The sequence below is a fragment of the Durotheca rogersii genome, assembly GCF_024521655.1.
Source record: "Durotheca rogersii strain YMJ 92031201 chromosome Unknown GGS23scaffold_6, whole genome shotgun sequence".
In the NCBI taxonomy this organism is placed as follows: Eukaryota; Fungi; Ascomycota; class Sordariomycetes; order Xylariales; family Xylariaceae; genus Durotheca; species Durotheca rogersii.
In genome coordinates, this window is record NW_026251237.1 from 74,170 (window position 1) to 96,238 (window position 22,069).

General features: G+C 56.1%; 4 protein-coding genes across 4 annotated transcripts; 2 read left to right on the top strand and 2 right to left on the bottom strand.

Annotated features, from left to right (window-relative positions):
- Positions 1-260: 260 nt before the first annotated feature.
- On the bottom strand, positions 261-1,565 carry GGS23DRAFT_448246 (uncharacterized protein). Its single transcript, XM_051514000.1, has one exon. It carries the CDS (start codon positions 1,271-1,273, stop codon positions 605-607), a length of 669 nt encoding a protein of 222 aa, XP_051373180.1. The 5' UTR covers positions 1,274-1,565; the 3' UTR covers positions 261-604.
- Positions 1,566-4,778: 3,213 nt separating this feature from the next.
- GGS23DRAFT_448320 (FYVE-domain-containing protein) lies at positions 4,779-6,307 on the top strand. Its single transcript, XM_051514001.1, has 2 exons — positions 4,779-5,396; positions 5,596-6,307. Exons 1-2 carry the CDS (start codon positions 4,944-4,946, stop codon positions 6,004-6,006), a joined length of 864 nt encoding a protein of 287 aa, XP_051373181.1. The 5' UTR covers positions 4,779-4,943; the 3' UTR covers positions 6,007-6,307.
- A 3,750-nt stretch (positions 6,308-10,057) lies between these two features.
- Positions 10,058-12,322, bottom strand: GGS23DRAFT_448397 (GNS1/SUR4 family-domain-containing protein). The gene is made up of 3 exons (XM_051514002.1): positions 11,976-12,322; positions 11,105-11,882; positions 10,058-11,042 (listed from the first exon to the last, which is right to left on the bottom strand). Exons 2-3 carry the CDS (start codon positions 11,852-11,854, stop codon positions 10,356-10,358), a joined length of 1,437 nt encoding a protein of 478 aa, XP_051373182.1. The 5' UTR covers positions 11,855-11,882; positions 11,976-12,322; the 3' UTR covers positions 10,058-10,355.
- Positions 12,323-16,026: 3,704 nt separating this feature from the next.
- GGS23DRAFT_604126 (long-chain fatty alcohol dehydrogenase) lies at positions 16,027-18,777 on the top strand (the record flags this gene model as incomplete). Its single annotated transcript, XM_051519566.1, has 7 exons — positions 16,027-16,397; positions 16,466-17,109; positions 17,258-17,691; positions 17,756-17,840; positions 17,904-17,989; positions 18,052-18,240; positions 18,301-18,777. 7 exons carry the CDS (start codon positions 16,027-16,029, stop codon positions 18,775-18,777), a joined length of 2,286 nt encoding a protein of 761 aa, XP_051373183.1.
- Positions 18,778-22,069: the final 3,292 nt, after the last annotated feature.

The window sequence follows — 22,069 nt, forward strand, 5'->3', positions numbered from 1 at the left end:
CCAACACGGGGGGCTTCACGACGCGTTCGTTCTCTCACACAAATACTCTGGCCCCTCCGTCCAAAACACGCGCACTCGGATCGTCGTCGGCAGCAACTCCATCCCACGCTATATATGTAGCGTTCATCAACCTGAGTACATAATAATGTCACGGAGTGGGCCGTGGAGGTCGAGACGAGACAAGGCATCGGACCAGTCTGGCTGGGATGCTGGCGTCGGGGTCTGACTTTCAAACAGGCTGTCCAGCGGAGGACCCCTAGCTTCACACGCCTGCACGGATAGGGGCCCAATCGGGCGACGGGCGCGGAGTACGTAGAGTACTTGGGACTGCAGCTAACGTTGCCGTAGAAAGCCAATCAAACGCCGATGATAACAAAATCAGCGTCGGCCCCGCTTCAAGGACCCCTTTTTCCTGCCCTTCGCTTGTTGTTTTGCTGGTACTACACGTCGTTGCTGTTTTGCGAGTCCCCGCGGGGCAGTTCAGGTTAGGTACCTAAGAACCACCAAGCCACCTGCGTCCTACTGTGTGGGGCAGGCCTGGGCAGGACCGACATACGAGTACTCATACGTGTATGGATCACCAACCGTGCCTATTCCGGACTGGCTACGTGACATGTATTGCGTAGCGTCGGAACCCGTCGGTGAGATCGACCTGGACCATGCGTTGCAGCAGCGTACGTATCTGGGTACTCGGTTGGCGGGATGGAGAGAGAGCGAAAACAAGGAGGACAAAGGGACAAAGGGACGCGGGACGGAAACCCGGCCGGCATCTCGAGAGCTGATCTTCTAGATCTTGCATCTCGCTAGATCGGCAAGGCGATTTCGACGTGAGCGAAAATCCTTCCTGGGGCATTGGGTTTGCATGTGTTCCTGTTGTGTGCCCATGGCCCTGCCCTCGTTCGCTCGCATGACTCCGGGGCGCCGCTGAGAGAGCCTGGATGATGTCAAGCCATGAGGTTTTGCGCCCACGTTGGCAGCCCCGTCGCCAGTTCGCGTCGACACTTGGCCTGTGCTTTGCGGAGCCAACACTACAAACCCGGTCCGAAGTCTGACACGTGAGTAGAGCGGTCTCTGGCACGTCGCCCGAGATGCACCAGATCCGGGAGATAAGCTGCAGCGAGCGAGGGCGAGAACACAGCCGGTACCTAGTAAGCCACCCTGTCCCACCAGCCTCCCAAACCGGAGAGAGGAAAGGGAGAGAAGAAAGAAAGAAAACCTGTTGGTAACCGCTGACAGATCGACATGTAGTGTGGGCATTGGAGGTAGATGCCATAAGGTAGGTACCTGTGTTTACCTTCTCTGCTGGTAATAATACAGGTGGCTATCTAGATACCTACCTAGGTAAGTCCCGAGCGAAATCCGACGGCGACGCAGAACCCGAGATCCCCAGCAACCGTGGCAAGCTGCACTACCTACCTAGGTAGGTAGGTTACCTGCCATTTGATACAGGCATGCTGGAACCTCGTAATGTAGGCACGTTGGGCATCTATTCCTACCGCGTAGGTGTGTATGGAACAGGCCGGCTTCTAATCGAGCAACACGGAACCTCGAGATGTTCAAACGTTTATGTACTCTGTACAGGCAGGTAGGGAAGGGCCAGGCGCGCGGCGTTTGCATCCACGTAGGTAGGAGGTACCTAAGAGCAACCAAGCCAGAGCTCGGGGAGCCTCGACTCCGATGGCCAACGGCTAGGTATCTGGCTATCTTGACATACTGGCATTAGCGAGATTGCGGCCTCCAATCAGCGTCGACCCAAAGATAACCCTGCAGCACCGCAAACACTGTATCACACTGTGCTGCCCCGTCGCTGCGCTAACGGGGCCTAATGAATAAGGTATTATTATCGGTGTTCTGCACTTGTCTAGCTCACACACAGTCGCCGGTGCATAGCGCTGCATACTATACTTGTACGCTGCCGGATCTCGTGCGCTCGTGGCCTGGTATTACACGGCTGTTTACGTGCGTGTGTGTCCAGCACGACCTACCCAGAGGTTAGCAACCTAGGTACCTACCTACCTACCTACCTACCTACCTACCTAGACAGCCGCTCTATCATACTTTGGTCTCGTTTACTCGCGGCCACTGTCGTCGGCTGCGGCCGATCCGGGGGACGCGAAATTAGTTATTTTCATCTCTGCGCGAAAGACGACGGCGTCCCCTCGTCAAGACCTCCTCGTCAGGGAAAACATGTTGCGCGGGAGGTCGGACCGTGTGGAGCCACCCACGAATGAACTCTCGGAACGTAGGCATGGGAGGCATGTGAGTGGATATGTGTAAATGTATATAGTAGGTATGCACGAACATCCTGCATCGCCAGACCGGATCGCGAGGGAGAAGACGGCGCGCAGCTCTCCCTATGCTAAAGCGCCGACAGAAAGTGAAGTCATCGCGATAGACTTGGCAGCGCGCTTTTCCTCATCGACGTAGCGGTCGGGAGGGGGGATTGTGCGCGGAAAGTGGCTGTCGCTTGTTGAATGCGACCGGCCGGCCGGTTACATCGCGATATATTGCTCCTTGCCCACTTGGTAGCCATCGTAGTAACCAAACGTAATAAAGCACGGATGGCACGCCGGTGCTACAATGGCCTCCCCTCCCCTCCCCTCCTCTAAAAAGAAAAGCGCTCTTCCGCGCGCTCAGCTAGCTAGAGCAGGCTGACAGACTTCTCTTGCTTTCATAGAAAGTTAGGTGATGAGGTTGCACAATCTCGATGTGAGGGGAATGATGGGAGCAGGAAATCTCTCGACTCTCCCGTCTCTGCCGTCGCTCTTCACGTGGGATGGCACCTCTCTCATTGCGTCGGTGCGGAGGAAGGCTCCAGAGGGCATGATGAGACGGCGACAGGAGGGGAAGGGCCCGAAGGACCCAAGAAAAATCTGGAACCTGACGTAGATGAACGGATTCTAAGCCGCCGAAGATCGGTCGCTGACCAGGCTTAAACGAATTGGGCAAGAGGACAGACGACAAGTGCTTAGATATGGAGGGGGGTCTCTGTGGTGCATACTGTGTGTCAAGAGAGAGGGGGGGAGGGGCAGGAGGTAGGGAGGGAGAGAGGGTTTCGTGTACGTTATGAATCGGCCAGTCTATCTTGTCAAGAAGTTAACGAGATGCAATACGAAATGCACCATATCCTGACAATATTCACACACAAAATAGAAACTCTCGCCTTGCGATCGTCCAGAGAGAGTAAGTTGTGGTGAGATGAGGACACGTGCACGACGGGTATAACAGGTTGAAGTCCCCACCACCATTAACCTAACTAACCTGCGGGCGAAAGATGCGTAGGCAAGCTACGGGTAGTTAAGCATAGAATGGACCGTGTACAGATTGTCTAGACCTTCTCCAGCGGAGAAGAGAATCCACCCACATTCTCCCAAGCAACTCTTGTACGTGCCTACTTAGGATAGCTAATACCTCACCTACGTATGCACACATGCGCGCGAGAGGGCGAGAGAGAGACGATACGCGCTCCCCCTCGTCCACACCTCGCGCTTCCCCATGCACAGTACGAATTGATGGACCGGTTCGATCCAATTCGGGCGGGCCAATCAAGGGTAAGCGAAATGCCTTAGTAACTACGTAAGTGGACGCCGCTTAGATCCATCGATGTATCGAGGGGTTCCCGGCCCACCAAGTGCAGCCAGCCAGCGCCACCACGGCCGGCCGACTATTTCGCATCGGAGCAGGACTGGGGGGGGCTTCTTTTATTATCACCAGTCCCTTCATTCTTTTATTATCACCAGTCCCTTCATACTATTACATAGCCTCTCTCTCTTTCTCTCTCTCTCTCTCTCTCTCGCACACACACATGCAAACACACACACAGACACACATGCATGTACGCATGCATGCATACATGCCTCTTGATCGTCCCCCCCCCCTCCTCCTCCTCCTCCTCCTCCTCCTCTAACCTAGAGATTCTTGTTCTTATTATAACCCTTCCCCTCCCCTCCTCCCCTCCTCTCCTAGCAGATAGACAGATGTCTGCTACTTTGCCTACCTGCATGCATTCTATACCCGACGCCCCCTCGAGATTGCGGCAGTCTGGCGTCACAATCTCTCTCGATCGGAAAGGTCTTGTGGATATATAGGTACTGATACCTATACGTCGTCCTCTTCGGCATCGCCTGAACTGGGCACACACTAGCCGCCTTAATACCTGCGGTCTACCGCTATCCCTACCGGCCAACACGCGGCTTACGCCCGCCAACCATATTCTACCTACCTAACTGCTCACACCACTTACCTCTTCCTTGCTCGCCTACTCTTCACCTCGTGCGGCCTGGGTGCCTCTTCTCCAGCTGTGGCTGAAGAAGCCCTGCCGCGATCAACCGAGACATCGTCGTCTAGTGTCCATCCTACTGTCTGTCTGGTCTGGCCAGCGGGTGCGTAATCCGAGCTGCACCTTGGCGAAACCCTCTTTGTTCAGAGTTGCGATCGGGGACTCTCTAAATCGCTCTGGCCCCCTTCTATTATCTACCGGAGACGATTGGATTTTCCAATAATAGCGTGGCCATTCGATTGAGCAAACCCTCTTTGGTTGATAACTCCCAGCCTTTCCCACCATCCCCCCCCCCCCCTCTCTCTCGGCCAGGCTAGGTTCCGGGGTTGGCATTATTTATATTGCCTGCATACATACACACCTACGTACATACATTATACGTGCATTGGCGATCCCCGTCACCCAGGGCCGTCTACCGGTTGAGGAATACTTATTACGCAAATAATTCGGTCGCGCTACGGCTGACGCCGCTTATCGCCCCCCTCCTCTTCCTCTTCCTCTTGCTCGCCCCATCAACCCTCTGCGGACCCAGCTCCGCCTACTTATTGCAACCCTGCCTTTGTTTTCTCCCCAACACAACACCCCCCCGACCCTACCATCTCCTGCTCCGACACCTGCCGCCCCGGATTCTATAGTCGTCTCTATAGTGTCTGCGAGAAGCAGGATGGCCACCGACTTGATCATGCCTAGGCTCCACGAACAGCCCCAGCCGCATTTCTACCCGTATCACCACCCGCCCGGCGCGCGGTCGTCGCACTCTCCGACCTATCCGTCCCAGGGTTACCAGTCTCAGCAGATCTCGCCGCTCAGCACCTCCAACGCCACCTCGCCCACCTCGCCCAAGCCGTACCACCGCCAGAGACAACGACCGCTGTACATGCCCGCCGTCCTGAGACCGACCGAGCATCCCCCGAAGAAGATGCCGGACAGGAAGGCCGAGGCCGAGGAGGAGGGTGTTATGGTGTCCTCCTGCAACAGCTTCATGACGCTTGGTGGGTTGGCCACCCTCAGCCGGTTAGGTCGTCGCACGGCCAACAGCAGAAAATATGTGGACGGCGAATGGAACCTGGACATGTTTCCGAAGCCGACCGCGCAGCCCACGCGACTGCATTGGAAGGTATGTTCTGCCTGTTTGCGTTCACATCTTGCCTGCGCATTGCGCGCGCCGTGTCTCGAACCTACAGCCGTGCGCCGTCCCCTCGGGTTACGACACGGGGGCCGCGACCGGCTCACAGACGGAGGACCGAGAAGAAGAGGAAGAAGATGTTGGTGGTGGTGATGGCCCAAGCTGACCATACGTGTCCTCGTGATTATAGCCCGACACTGCGGCCCCGATCTGCGACGAGCCCTCCTGCCTGCGCCAGTTTAACTACTGGACGCGGCGGCACCACTGCCGGCGATGTGGCAACATCTTCTGCGACTCTCACTCAGCGTTCGACGTGCCGCTGGACCAGGACGCGAACTACAACCCGCGCGGCACGCCGAGTCGCGCGTGCTCCCACTGCTTCTCCGACTTCAAGGCTTGGCATAGCCGCACTAACAGCCAGGCGTCGAGCGAAGATTCGTCATCATCACCATCTTCTTCAGCCGCGTCTACCGTTGGCTCGTCGGGTGAGACGCCGGCGAGTCCGGCTATCTCGACACCCGCCGCCACTGCCGTCGCGACTAGCCACCGCCAGGATGTCGCTATGAGCGTCCCCAGAGATTGGAACTGGAGCACCTTCTAAGGCGTCCCCCTTTTCTATCACGCCGGAAGCGATCCTCTTCTCGGCCCCCCTCCCCCCCCCCTAAATCCACACGCGGAGACCTAAAATATACGCCCCCACCGCTCTTCCCGCGAAGCGAGCCGCGGCGGAAGAGGACTGCCGACAGAACTAATAACGATGATATCGGCCACTTCGTTTTGCGACGACAACAATTACTGCTACGACAACGGCAATCGCAGCGACCACTACTGCTGATATCGTTCTGAGGACTAATGGAACGCAGCAAACATCAACCGGCGTACCACATAGACTAGAAGGTTCCGGGATAGACTGTGCTTTCACGGCTAGACCTTTGAGTTTGTTTTTTCCCCTCGTTATTTCATTTTATCTATTGCTTTCTCACATACATGTATCCTGCGTCGGTCTCATGCATAGCATCGCGGGAACGGTACGGGGAAAGGGGAAAGGCAGCATTGCATCATTACATCGACGTGATTGTCGGGTTTTTTTATAGCTCCATTTCAAGCCTACGATACCCCCATATCCCGGAGCACTAATAACTGGATTTCACACCCTTCTCGTATTTCTTTTTCCCCCATTCCCCGCACATATATCTTGGAGGTATGTATGTATGGCGAGGAGGGCGATGCTGTATCGGGTGCATTGGACACACTGCGGACCGCGTCGGCGGGTACCGAGTTGCCCTTGGGGGGATAATGTCGTGGTGGGTGTTTTATAGTTACTTATCCCCCTACCTAGATGGGGGTATGGCGATGTTGCATGCCGATGGGAGGCTTGAAGGGGGGCACGGGCAGGGCGTCAGAAAGAGGGGAGAAAAGGGGGAGCTCGACTATTCAGGCTCGGTGTCTGAAGAGTATCCCTGTGCCGTTCTCTCTCTATCGACCCCGGCCGGCTCGGCTTCTCTCATCGTTGACGGCGTTCTAAGGGATGGGACGGATGGTATTTGGCGAGTAGAATTCATAACTGCTCTCCCAGTTGAAATCTGATTTTGACCACGACTTGCGATAGTTGGGTCAACACTAATGAGACCGCGCACGCTTATTCCAGTTTTCTGTCCAGAGAAAGTGAGATCAACTGGTTGACTAAACCTGCTCGCGTGCCTCCCCAAGCCTCTCTTAATTCTCGAAGCGTAGTTCTCAGAACACTGCCGGGCTATATAGCATTACTATATTACCTACTAGGCCCAGCCACCCTACGATCAGGCTAAGGAGCCGCTCCTTTTCCGGCTGGTTGCCCGTCCTCCCACTACTCTGGGCCTTCGGCACTGCGTTGCGGATGCTAGGTACAAGGGGAGCGCATGTTAAAAACTCATCCACGTCAACATACCTCCGCAGAGGCCGGATCCCCTTCCACTTGTCGTTCCATCCGTTCTTCGACGCGGCCAGCTTCCGCAGGCGCAGAAGGCCGCGCCGCCAGCCGAGGGAAACTCATCGGCCGCTCGTTAGCGTAGGCGTTACGGAAGCCAAGCCCTCCATACCGCATATGTACACCGAGAGAGGAGGGGGCGCGGGCGGTGTGCGCCTCTGGAGTTGGCGGACGCCGACGGCGAACCCGACCCTTAGCCATCCCCGCTAGACGCCACTTGGGGTTAGCCCGCCGTCCCGCGCGCCTGGGGCTGCGCCGCGCTAGCGCAGGCTAGCCAAGGTCGACCGGGTTTAGGACAGCGATGGCACGGCGACGCACCGCCAGCCAGGCGAGAGAGATAGGGATTTACCTGGCGTGGCGCCGGCCCGGGATGCTGGAACCGCGCGTGGGCTTCGCGTCTGATTCGGCGCCGCGGCGCACCGCTTGGCTCTCTCCCTCCCTCGCCCCCCTCTCTCCGGCTCTGCCAGCGTCGAGCAGGGTAGGTAGGTAGGTAGGTAGCCTACATATTTATTTCGTTCGGCGCGCGAACCGCCGCCGACCAAGACCAAGACCAAGACCAAGGGGGGTCCCGGGGCTGGTAAGCAACGTACCTCGAGCTGGGCGTTGGTATTACAAGGGAGAGTTCGGGGCACCCCTCCGGACACGGTGTGTCTCTGGCGGTAGGGTGTAGGCAGGTATCTTGTTTGCCACACGACCCCCCATCTTTGCGGCGATCTCGACAACGCCTAGCAAGCACTGCATCCCCTAATTTCGCCCCGGCCTGACCGCCTGAGGCCCGTCGTGGGCGCTACACGTGCGCTCAGGCAGACGGCGGGGCGGGCGAGTGAAGCAAGCGAGCATCCCCCCGCCGCTCAGCACTGGGACCTGTCTGATGGCGATCCTCTCTGGAGAATCAAGGGCGGCCCGTTTTTTAACGCTCCAGCTGTCGGCCGGAGCGATGCGGCGCGAGGTCGAGCGCGTGCTCTCCACCTGGGGTTTCGCGTGGCGCGGCGGCTACGAGCGTCTCTTGTCGAGGCCGCTCCTACTCCGGCTCCGAACCGGCTATCTCGGGGGATTTGCTTGCCCCCAGCTATTGGAGCCTACATTCACGTCTCGGTCTGGTGCTTTAAAAAAATTTTTTTTTTTCCAACTCATAGAAGCGATGCGTGTCCAGCCTTGGTCGAGCCCGCTGCTGGTCACAGGTTATCGGGCTGGTCTGGGGACCGGTTGCCGGGTTCGAGGGCCAGCTTCTCGTGGCGAATCGTTTCGGGTTCTGTCTACCTACCGATTGGACCCCTTTCGCGGAATGCTTACGCGGCGGCGTGATCAACGCCTCCTATCGTGTAATACAGCAGTATGACTCCCCTATCCCGGTGGCACAAGTCAGCGTCATAGTCTAGGTAGCTATAGGTCAGCTTGTGCTCTCTTCTTTCGTCCCCCCCCTTCCCCTCTCCCTCCTCCCTGCCCCCTCGTGCTTCGCTTCTATCCGCTAACGGCTCGCTTCGGAGGTATATATGCGACGCCGAGAGAAGGTCTCGGATCGGAAGCGGACCTACGACGAGGGCGAGCGTCGAGTAACACTCGGGAATACACGACGCGTACGTAGTTCTGTCTGACTACGCACGCGCAGGATCTATGTCGGGTACTAACGGCCGGAGGACGACATCGTTCTACGTAATTTGGACGTCGGATCTCGAGACACTGCGGATAACCTCGCGGCGGGCTTCGAGTCGAATACGGAAACGCAAATTGCTACAAGAATTCCCCAAAGACTTAGGTTTATCGGCACTATTAATCCCGACGATATCCTACGTGAAGATGTCCCAGAGTACTCAGTCGGTTACAGCCGGGAGGTTCTAAGCTCGGCGACGGCGAGTCGGACCCACGAATCCGGCCATCCTTCATAGCCTTGCATCGATACTTCCTGCGAGCATCTTCGCCACTCCTCCGGGCAATAGGAGCTCGGTACGCAGTCGTAACTCTGTCGCTCCAACTATGACTAGTTACTGGTCCCAGAAATGCTTCCGCTGACATCTCCCCTAGACCGGACGTCATTCTGAATTCTCCCATATCGTGTCACCTCTAGCGAACTCGCCCTCCGCGCCCTTGCCTCCGTAACCTGGCGAACGTGCGATGAGAACACACCTCCGTACATGTTTACTCGCTCGGGTTAGCGAGGCTGCAGACCGCCAGAGCGAATGATCGTCGTCGCGAGGTTGGCTCTGATGAAAGCGGCCCGTCGTGCGTCGCCTCCCGATAACTGGACAGGTCGGCAGGGGTGGTGGATGGGCTCTGGAGAAACCCGTAGGCTTCCCACGCCAGCCCGTCAGTATGCATGTGGGCATGCATACAACGTGGGGGGTCCAGAGAACTGCCGTTCGCGATTGCGAGTCTCAGACCTAGTTGAGCACATAGATCCCGCAGTGCGGCCTACTCCTATTTTCTCTGTTAGCCATGGGTAGCCTGCAGTCATGTTTCCAGACAGAGGAATGGGGCGTACGGGAGGGGACTATAGGTAAGGAGGCAGGTAGTAGTAACTTCAATTAGCGGCTAGAGCGGGATGTAAAATGAAGTATATATATATATGAGGATTCTAGGAGCTGGTTGTGGCCGCTTCAAGCATCAGCACCCGCCGAGCTGGCCGTCATCGCTGTGCCGGATCTCGTTACTAGTCATAGGTATGGAGTTTTGCCATTCACCTCTTCCCCTACTGTCGTGCCTCTACACGCATGTCGCGTTTTTATGCTATTCCATGTGATGATGTTTCCTTTCCCCGCCCCCTCCTCTAACCTCCCAAACGCCCTCAAAAAATGAGGCCGGTTAAATACAGCGCATACAGCGCCGACGGCGCGGAGGCGTGGGATGCGCGCCATCGATTATACCCGCAGCGAGGATTGTGGTCGCTGCGGCTTGTATTATTAAGTACGTCAAGGTACCTAAGGTTGCGTTTTTTTTTCCGGCTCTAGAAATCGATGCGAGTCGTTCGCGTCGATGACGGCTAATATTTAGTGCCTCTTCCCGTTCGCCTTGCCATTAGCTCTTCCGTTCGCTTTGGGCTTCGCGCCGTTCGCCTTGGCGGCGGAGGACGGGTGAAGCCTGTCGCCGTTGCTCGACTCGTCGCTTTCCTCGATAATGGCACCCTCGTTGCTCTCGCCGTAGACTTCGCGTTCCACGCTCCTCGCGGCATCCCAGCTGGCCTTCTCGGCCAGCATGACGTTGCTCCGCCGCCGGTCGGGGTTGCTCTTCGCGCGCACTACCTCGGCCTTGCTACGGCGCAGGTAGCTAGCGATGAAGAAGGACACGAACAGGTACGTGAGCGGGGCCAGATAGAAGACGTTGAGCCAGATTGCGAAGGTAGAACCCGTCGTCGTGACGCAGTCGACCTTGCGGTACTGTACAGCGTGACTAGCCGCCTGTTGCGTCGCATTAGACGCGCTCGGCACTGCAACCGCGCCGAATAATGTCTGCCTAAGGCCATTAATCACTCCGGTAATGCTGGGAGTAGCAGCGGCGGCTGCGGTTATGTCGGCGGGATCCGTCTCGGCTTGAATCGGGACGAGGTATGAGACGAAGGAGTGGATCATGGCGCAGGACGCGCCGATAACGAACTGGGAAATTTGAAGCGAGGTGAGCGAGCGTTTGATAAACGTGGGCACGCGGACGTTGAACGCGGTAACGGTGTAGTAGGTATACTGTCTCGCGAATTAGCGGGCACGATTTCTCCTCCCCCAACGTTGGATTTATCGTCACTCACCATGAGAGCGTGGATGGCCGAGTTGAAGAAGACGAAAATCCAGATCGGCGGCGACATGTAACGCATACCAGCCCACATAGCCATCATCGCGCCGGCGTGGTGGTACGTCTGCAGCGTCGAGCTGAGCTTCCCCTTGGCGAGAATGATGAGGGTATCGAACACCTCGTAGAACTTGCTGAGGTAGAAGATCCACCCGTAAGACGCCAGTCCCTCGTTCCATATCCGCCCGGCGTCGGCGCGGCTGGGGGAACCATCCGCCGCTAACGAGGGGATGCCCGATAACGCTTCCCAAGCCCCGTTGTGCGGGTTGTAACTGAGCCCGTTTTCCAGGCCGGCTGAACCGTGAATTTTGCAAAAGCTGTCCAAGGTGCCAGCCCAGCCATTGGGTCCCGAAGGGCTCACAGTCGTATTCCGAAGGGCCTTGAGCATGCCAACCCAGGTCCAGGCGGAGTAGACGGCGAGGAAGACGTTGTGGAGGACGACGAAGACGTGGAAGGCCGTCGTCTTGCTGATGGCCCACGGCTTCTTGCCGGTGGACTTGTTGTACACGTTGAGCGCCTTTGCGGTAACCGCGTAGACGGCAGCGATCGTGATCGGGACCTTGGGATTCAGCGCGGCAACATACAGGCTGTCCGGGATGGTGAAAGGAAGATCAAAGTGTGGAGGGGGGATGGTCTGCGGATCCGCGTGCGGCGGAAACCTGAAGAGGGTCGCCGCCGGGGGCGAGATCAAGACAACCGGAGCACTCATGGCTGTCGAAGACACCCAACAGGCGTATCTGGAGCCGTCAGAAATGGTTTCCCTCCCTTCTTCCAGACCGCGGGCGCTGCGTTATCGCGACCGGGCACGCGACAAGCCGCGAGGTGCTCACAAATCCAGCTAGATGAGTGGCCGGTGTAGGATAGGAACACACGTCGTTCCTTACGGTGTAGAGGGCCAGGGTCGAAGTGGCAGCGTTACAGGGACACAGGGCGAGGTCGCCGACGGCGCGCCGAGTAACAATGGGAGGATGGTAGGGAGCTTCGAGTTGGTGAGGATACTCGCGAGAGTCTGTCTGTCTAGTTGTGGGTTGGTTTGGGGAGAGGGTGGGTTTTTCGTTCCCTCCCGTTCGGCCCGGTTCAAAGAGGAGGAGGAGGAGGAGGACTATGTGATGGACATCTCAGTCGCTCTGCACGATGTGAGAAGCATAAATAACCACGACCACTGCGTACGGTAGGCAATTAAAAAAGGAAGACACGCGCGGACGGTCGGTGACAGGGTGCGGACGCAATATTTGCACAGCAGCGGTACCTTTGGGCCGCGGCACGATTACAGGCTGCTAGTCCCCTGCCAGGTACTCCCCTCTTCAGGCCTGGGCGCACTAGGACGGCGGGTTGAGACTTAGGAGGGGGAGGCGATGGAGGGGGGCAGCCAGTAGCAGGCGGGCCAACAGTGGACCTTCAGGGGCCACACGGCTCAACAGTTGAAAGGGGCGCGTTCCCAGATCCCTTCTAGGGTGCGTCAGCCCGGTCGCCATTGGCCCAATCCGGCCCGAGTCTGCCAGATCGGGCATCACTCCAGGCGTTGTCGGATTTTAGCATTCCCTCCTGGTTGATGTGCTACCAAAACAACCCCCCAGACGCCCGCAAATGCTCCCAGACTGCTACCCGTCCGCGCCGAGATAGGCTGCGAACGGGGGGCGACGCGTACGGCCTGCCGGAAACACGCATCGTGTGTATAATGCGTTTGTTGCGTTTATTCTTTCTCCGTGTCCGCCTCCCTTCTTCCGTTTTGTTGGTGCCACCAAGCGTCCGAGACTAGCGGGCGTGCGTGTAAGTCGCCTTGGTCGGGCTGGCGCTGCATCGACCGTCAACCGAGGCTAAGTCGCCCTGACATCACGAAATCGTCGAGCTGACACGGGTCTTGTCGTCGATCCAATGAGACAGAGACAGTGTGTGCGAGCGCTGGGTCGTGCCGCCGCATGTGTAGCCTGTGCGATAAGCGTCCGGGTCGCTTCCCCCCTTTTGCGCCCTCTCCCCGGCACTGTCTCTCCCTCGCCCCCCCCCCCCCCCTGCCCTCCCGACCTCTCCTCATCTGACTTACCTGCCCACCAACACTGCCAAATCCCCGGGAATCGATATGCGGGAGATGAGATGGTTCCATCGCCGAAATGCGCCTTCTCCGCCGAGTGCCAGACACGATGCGATCTAGGCCTGGGAGGCGTGGTGCCCAGGGGAGACAGGCCTCGGCAAGGCAATTCTCGAACCCCGCGACCAGATGTAGGCCAACTCGGCTAGCGAACAAGTCTGCGATACAGGGACGTGGGATATCAGATCTGGAGCGAGGAGGCAAGGGGGACTATGGTATCACGCAACCCCGCCGCGGTTGCGAATAGCGGAACTTGCCCTTCGACGGAGGCGGATAAGTCGGGCCACCTGTATACAGTCTTGTCTATCATGTTACAAAAAAGGACGGACATCAAAAGAGCCCATCTGCCGGGCTCGTCTGGATTTAAGTCTTATTATACCCTCTTCTCGCCCGGCCTCTCTTCATGATACCGAACCCGGACAGTAAGCAGTTCAACTATTGGGATTACTACTTGCACAAACGACATTACTACAGTAGACAACAAACCGCGTTGTGACAGGCGAGAGAGGGGGAGACACACTACGTTAGATGGTTTAGGCGGGGAGGGGGGGAGAGTTTCCCAGGCGTGATCGGCTCGACGGTGCAAACGAATCGACCGTGGTTGGTGTGGATGTGGTGATGCAGCATCGTAGCATCGGGCATCGGGCGTGGTACACAGCGTATGCCGCAGAAGCTTGGATGGAAGGCTGAAGTGGAAGCCGGGAAGTTCCTACTACGTGGGTACTACTACTACTACTACTACTATTACGTAGTTGAGTTGAGGATTTCCCAACAAAACATCCTCTCATGCGGCCCTAAAGCAGCCCCGCGCGGTCTCACTTCAACCTTTCTCCCTTTCATATTTTGGTGCTTTTCTCTTCTCTTCTGTTTGCAGCAGATTTTGCCCCTTGAGAAAGAGGGAGGGGGAAAGAAGAGAGGGCTCAGCTCATTCGGCAAGCAATTTGTTCTCCCTTTTGACCAAGGAGTCTAGGTATATAGGTAGTATGTCTTCTAATGCGAGACTCCTACGATAATACCTCGGTGGGTACTTGCGGTTGGGAATGTTTTCAGATTATTAAATGTAGGTACTTTTGTGCGTACTTTGCACTCCAATGCTACACAATAAAATTAGACGTCTCTCAATCAGGCAGGTCCCACGGGCATATGCAATAATATTCTAGCAGAAGTACATGCAATGACGTGAATGCCGGCAAGGGGCATGGACTGTGTAGCTCTATAGGTAGGTACAGCCTCTAATGGTTGGTAGGTACCTACCTACATACTTAGGAAGTACCTTAGGTACCTATACAGATATGTGTCTATGTACTTCACTTAGAACTTACGATAAGTAGGAACACTCACCTCACCTCACCTGCCTTCATGCAGCGTTCTGAGCTCCTAAAGGTAACTCCTCTAGCCTGTGTACAGCAAGAGGCACCCAGCCCATATAGGTATGTACAACCTGAGCGTGTACCTACAAATGTAGGTACCTCAGGCAGAATGCATGCACCTATATGTCTAAGACAATCTGAGCATCAACGATCTAATCCACATACTAAAATGCCAGGCCTCCTCCCGGGACCTAACATAATATGCAAACTTGGCCTGGCCTGGAGATATCTTTGTAGGGCATGTTGGCACATCACAGCCATGTTTTTTTTTTTTTTTTTCAGAATTGATGTGACAGTGTTACCTTCACCATCTCCTTATTTGTGCATGAAACTGCATGAAACAGAAGATTATGCAGATGTTATCTAATCCCCCTCTGTTTCCCCTCTCCCAACAAATTTGGAGTATGCAAATGGTTATCAAGACTGTGGCAGCATATCCACAGGGCCAGATCTCAGCTTGCCAGGGCAGATCAACTTTAAGATCTCGGCCAATCCTTGTCAGCGTATTTCTAAGGTTGAGGTTGTTACTCATAAAGCCTCCTGATGAAGACGCTCAACGCAGCGCTCGCGCCGTTCGCTTGATAGGTACTCCAAATATACCTAAGAATCACCCTATACGTACTACAAATCGCATTCGCATTACTGACAAACGACCTAGCAATATATGGCGATGGTTTCAGCGACTCTCTCAAGCAAAGGCAAAAATGGGGCCATGGGTGCGCGATCCATATACTCTCGTGTTGATACCTGACCGAAGTCGTAGGTGACGTGTGTATGCATTTGCGTCTACGGGGAACAGTGGAGTTACGGCTCTAGAAGTATCCGTCCCCTGGGGAAAATGCGACGGCAACAACTCCCTTCCCACCGGGAGATGTAGGCATACCGCCTACTACACATTAGTATCCCACGCCTCCGCTGTGGTCCTTCAGACCCTCTAAGCTAAAAATGAGAAGAAGACTAGGACGGAGATGTCGATGATACCGATGGAAACACCGACAGGAGAGTCTCTGGGGAGCTGCGCGGCCCGGCAACGGATTCCTGCATAGCCCGCCTGCCTACATATCCATCACGAATGCTCAACAAGGTATGCGTATACCGGGTATGTCGCTGTAACGCACCTCGTTCTTGCCCCAAAGGGAAAGAACCGAGGAAGTCGAACGGTGTGCACGGGCCAACACCGTCGATATCAGATGTTCTGCAACTGCCATGACTAGGGAGCGAATGGCAAGCGAATAGCGCTGGGAGCTGGCGGAAAACCAACACCATCGTTGCTTCCACCGTTGTTCGAACTCTCGCTATGTGGTAGGTACGCCGGTCGCCCCTGAGACTTAGATTCTACCAATACCTGGGTACCCGCGAGAAACAGTCTCGTAGAACCTCTGCTGCTGCTCGGCGCCTCTCGCCCTCCCCCAATAGCCCTTGAGGATGGGGGCCACTCACCATCTGGGAGCTCCTCTCTCGACCGACCTGCCCGAGCTCAAGCCTGATACCTATTTCACCCAGACGCAATGGAAGACCCTGTTCGCTCTCGTAGATGCCATCATCCCCTCCATTGTTGCCGAGTCGAGGGTGACAGACCGCAAGAACCAACTACGCCTATCGGAGCCCCGGTACGAGGAGGCATACGAGAAGACTAACAGAGCCTTGAGAACCCCAGTGGACCATGACAAGTTCCAGCAGTACCTGGAGGCGCGCCCGCTCGATAACCCGAGGTTCCTGCAAATCCTCAAACGTAGCCTCGAGAACATCTCAAATAGCGAGCGGAAACAACTAGGCATGGTTCTGGATATACTGGCGTAAGAAGCACCCGTGCCCGTGTATCGCGCTTCGGGGTCGAATGCCGAGTAGCTGACAAGTCGATAAGTACGCGTCTCGGCAGCCTAGCGGCAACGGGCTACTGTGACACCGTCCTTGAACAGCCGCTTCACGTCCGGGAAGCGGCCATCAAGTCCTGGGGCCGGGCTTGGGTGAGGATCTGGCCAATCGTCGGGAAGTCGATCGCCAAGATGGCGAGGGTGCTCTACGCACAGTCGGACCCTTTGCTGCTCGAGCTCAGCGGTTACAAGCGGTATGACGACCACTACCGACCCGGACCCTCGTTCGACTTCGACTTCGCACAGTTCGGACCCGGATCCGATATCGAAACTGTCGATGCCGACGTCGTAATCGTCGGGTCTGGTTGTGGAGGGGCCGTGTGCGCGAAGGTCCTTGCCGAAGCGGGACACCGAGTCGTCGTCGTCGACAAGGGCTATCACTTTCCCACCTCCCAGCTGCCTATGACTGCTGAGGCAGCCAACCACTTCCTCTACGAAGGAGGCGGAGCCGCCCAGAGCGCAGACGGGTCTGTCACTGTGCTTGCCGGAAGCTGCTGGGGAGGCGGGGGTACGGTGAATTGGAGCGCCTGTCTGCAGCTTCAGGGGTTCGTGCGCCAGGAATGGGCAGATCAGGGTCTTGACTTTTTCACTACCCAAGAATTTCAAAACTGCATGGACCGTGTGTGGGATTTTAGTAAGTTGCCTCCCGGTTATTTCCCCTCTCGCCGAAGCGTCTTGTGTCTGGGGCCGACGAGAAAGCTTCCTGGTATCGACGTACTGCGAATTGCATTTCTGCCTAGCATGGCGCGCACGCGAGATAGTACTGATATCGACCATCGCAGTGGGTGCCAGCGATTCGCAGATACGCCATAACCACCGGGCAAACGTCATTCTCAATGGATCAAAGAAGCTCGGCTGGTCCGCCAAGCCGGTCCCTCAGAACACCGGAGGGGCAGAGCACTATTGCGGCAACTGCACCCTAGGCTGTAGTTCGGCTGAGAAGCAGGGCCCGACTGCGAGCTGGTTACCCGCAGCCGCCCGCGCAGGCGCGAGACTCATCGAGGGATTCGAAGCCACCAAAGTCCTCTTCGACGAGAGCGGATCGAAGCGAGCCGTGGGGGTGTTAGGGACGTGGACATCACGAGACGAAAACGGGAAGCTAAACACTCCGGTGAAGGATAGAATCCAGAGACAGGTCCGAGTCAGAGCGAAGAAGGTCATTGCGGCCTGTGGCACGCTCAATAGCCCCTTGTTGTTGATGCGAAGCGGACTCAAGGTGAGATGCCCCCGAAGTCGCGGTACATTACTATCAGGCTTTGGTTTGGCTGACTTGCTGCCAGAATTCTCATCTAGGGAGAAATCTTTACTTGCACCCTGTTGCCCCGCTTAGTGCTGCTTTTGGTGAGGATATTAAAGGCTGGGAAGGCGAGTTATCTCAAGCAAGCAGGTTGCTGCGAGAGCTATAACTTACACGAAGCCGCTACGCAGGTGGAATCTTAACCAGTGTTTGCTCTGCCTTTGAAAATCTCGATGGCAAAGGTCACGGCGTCAAGCTCGAGCCGTCTGGCATGGTTGTGAGGCAATCCCTGCGTGCTGGTCCCCGACTCATACATGCGTAGACTTACTCGACTTCTAGCCCTACATGTTCCTCTACGAACATCCTTGGCGGGGCGCTCTGCAATGGAAACTCGACGCGCTCCGCTGCCGGCAGATGGACGCTTTCATCTCCATATCCCGCGACCGCGACACCGGCCGGGTGTACCCGGACCCCGACGACGGCCGGCCCGTCATCGACTATACGCCCTCCGCTTTCGACCGCAAGCATGTGAGTATCTTCCGAGACTATTCATACCAAAGACCCATATTTAACCGCCGGCGGTTACAGCTGCTGGCCGGCGTTATCGCACTAGCAAAACTATGCTATATCGAAGGGGCCACAGAGATTTGGCCGTTTGTCCAGAGTGTGCCGTCATTCGTGCGCCGGTCGAAACCGAACCGTGTTGCAGAGGCCAAGGGCTCCCTCGGCGATGACACGGATGATATCGACCAGGGTATCAACGACCCTGACTTTGTCGCGTGGTTGAAGACCGTCGAAACCACCGGACTCAACTTCCCCGACGCGACTTTTACGTCAGCACATCAGATGGGCACATGCCGCATGAGCGCGCACCCGAGTCGGGGCGTCGTTGACGCCACGGGCAGGACCTGGGAGGCGCAGGGCTTGTACGTGGCCGATGCGAGCGTGTTCCCGACCGCAAGCGGTGTCAACCCCATGATTACCGTGATGGCGATCGCGGATAGGATTGCCAGAGAAGTTTCCCGGGGCTTGAAGAGGGAACAGGGCGCAAAAGCGGCACCTTGAGATCTTATCTTCGATGGGGAAGGGTTGACGGTCTAAGCCCCCTGTGAAAGGTAATACCTTTATGCTGGAAGCTGTTCCCCCATCCGTCCCTCCCGCCCCTTTTGTCAGAGTGTGGGTTTCTTCACATAGAGACGTCCTACTTACTTGCGATGACCTGAGTGGAGGCAGGTGTGTGTATACAAAATTGCGCAACTGTACAAATATACGTATTGTACTTGTATCTATTTTTCTCGATAATAAAGCCGCTTACTCAGTCCTTGGGATTCTATGCATATCACTCCCTAGGACCTTTCTAGATAACTGGCTACCTAGGCAGGTATTCATGGGATATTTTAGCGTAGCCCATACACAAGCCGTTCGTATCGATGAACGCTTTCTCATTCTACCTACCCTTCCACGTCGGTATGAGTAGTCTCTTAGACAAGGGCAAAAAGGTGTGATATACCACAACATTCTGAGCAAGGTATATCGGCTCAGGGGAAGGCGGGCTTCCTACGAAATCTTTCATTGGGACCTTAGGTCAGTGTGCGCATGGTACGACCAACGTCATCTCGCTCTGATTAGCGAGGCACGGCATCTAACGTACACGTTGATTAACACTACTCCTACCAACCGGTGTGCGACACTCTCGTACGCCTCGCATCTCTGTTGCCTATTTACCTCTGAACCATCGACCTGAATGTGCTATGCGTAGCGGAGCGAACACGACGAGAAGCAAGTCATCATTCATATTTTAAGCCCCGGAAGGTGGTAGCGACGTGAGACTAAGAAGGACGCCCTGCCTCCCAAAGTCCTCGCACTCCTGAGCAACATACTACCTCCCAACCTAGGTATTTCCTTACTGTCTCGGCACTTGTGAACTGTATTTAGGTGCTACATATTAGGAGTCTTGGATGTTTATGATTCTACATTATTAATACGTGTAAAAAGTCCTACATGGCACTGTAGATCGGGCCAGACGCGCCTCCATATGCGTGCCAGGACAAAGGGAAGGTAATCAAATCCTATCGACCTTTCGTAAGAGCCAATATGGTAGGACAAATTAAAAGAATGAGAAGAGAAGAATTTTCTTTCTCCATAGATAAGCAAATCTCGGCTCTGCAGCGCCATTCCCTTGCCTACACGGAGAGGGGAGGGTGGTTCTATCACGGGACGAGGCAACGGGTGATAGATAGTTCGCTGCGACGGCTAGGCACATGGAACCTTGAGTATTTTTTATTAGAAAGTCACACCAGCTTCTCAAGGGAAGTAGGTGCGTATTTCTATGGACTCGAAGGCAGGTTACGGCACTCGCTCGCTAAGATGAATGTCGGCCCCTAACCCAGTGAGCAAGTGTTCCCGATGCTGAGCGGTCGGCCGCGCCGTATGCGGCCCCCTTAACGCAAGGGAAAAGGGCACGGGAGACGCAAGCTGTAATGGAAGCTACCTAGGTAGTTTGTGTAGCAGTTCGACCTTCTGTGGGGCGTGTTGTCTTGTCTTCACCGGCCCGGTCCTGGGCATGGCATATTATACTACTGTGTTCACATACCTACCTACCTACAAGAACACACACGCACCCACGTCTAAACACACGCATACTACCTACAGCCGTACTTACCAAATTCCCATGCCACACTACACCACCCGGCTCACCTACCGTGAACCACGATAGACTCACGTCCCCTCGGGGAAGAGTAGCAGGAAGAGGTACAGTACCACCACCATCGGAGCTCACCAGAGATCTGCTTCCCAGCCAAGCTCGCAGGTTCATGCGATCTTCTAAGTGGGAAAGTGTGCAGGATCTTGCCTCGAACCTAGGCCAGAAGATAGGAGGTAAAAAAAGCAAAAAGGGCCGTCTCTGACGCTTGGAACCGGATCGGTGCTACTTACCAGCTTGGTTCTATACCCGGGCGAATTTAATAATACACACACGCATGCAGGCGTATAAGGTAGGTCAGCAGCAGCAGCAGCAGCAGCAGTAGTATGTTCACGCGTGATGAAACCCGCAGGGTCCCAACCGCCCACAGACCTGTCGATGTACACACACACACACACGTGTTACCTATTCTCCTTCAGTCCTTCTTCCTCGCGGCTTCGGGACCGTGATGAGCTCACCAGACCTACGCCCCCCCTTGGCCCGGCGCCCGGGACGGAGAGACATACCCGTTTCGTCTTCGCCAGCCCTGGGCGCTTCGTAGGCGGCTGAACACGCTGTTTCAGCCTGCCAGGTTTTTCCAGAGCGTAGGACGACGGCAGCGGCGTGCGGAGGAGAGGAACATGGGGTGAGAAGCCGGCTTTCTATGAGTACCTAGGTATGTACACTGACATCAAGTAACCTACCTTTCTATCGCCGTCCCCTTCTTCCCTCCCCTGCCCCGCCGCATGGCTACGTGCATACCAGACTCGCACCCTCGGTCCCGTCGTCGTCGCCGTCGTCGTTATCGTCGCCGCTGCCTCCGCCGCCGTCGCCGCCCCTCCCGAAAGCTGTGGAAGCAGCAGCAGCAGCAGGCGCGTCTGGCGGTGAGAGGCGCGGCTGCGTAGCCCTCGTGTATTTCAAACGCAGGCTTAGGCTGGGATGGGCTGATTCGAGCCCAACTCGGAGGCGAGTAAGCCACGCCGGAGAATTTCTTTTCTGTGCCCCCCTCCCCCCCTCATTTCCTACGACAAACTACGCGACGGGCTTCTAGGGTGCAAGTCCAGGGATCGCCAGTAGCAGAAAGCCAGGTCAGGCTAGGGCGGGGGCCGGAAGTCGAAGTGAGAGCTAGAAACTACCTAAAATTCGTCTGTACGCACGGCGGCGGCGCCCCCATACCCTTCCTCCCCGCCCTAAACCCCAGCTGACGTTACGGCTTCCGTCGAGTGGCTTGGTATCAGGCAGGAAAAATCACATAGCTATTTTGAAACATCGGCCATGAGTAGGCGGAGTGCGCTCGTCTTCGCCGATCTCGTATGGCGTTGCGTCCGCAGACATGATAGATCTTCCCGCCCTCCTTGGGAAGGTTTTATTTTTTCTTCTTCTTCAAGTTACGAGAAGGGGACAAAACGGAGAGTGAAGAGAAAAGGAGAAAGGGGGAAAAGGGGGCAGTGGGGAGGGGGGGAGAATGAGCGGAGTACCAACGGTCGAATTACCTAGGTTTACCGGCAGTCCGGGAGAGAAAGCGGCACAAGTCGATTAGACTTGCGGGCATTCCCGTGTTGCTAAGTATAGGTCTCCTTTCTCTCTCCCTCTCTCCTAACTACCTACTTCCTAGGTATCTTCCCCTGGTACTATTACTGCCATTACTGTCCGCACACGTTGGTTGCGTAAGTGACA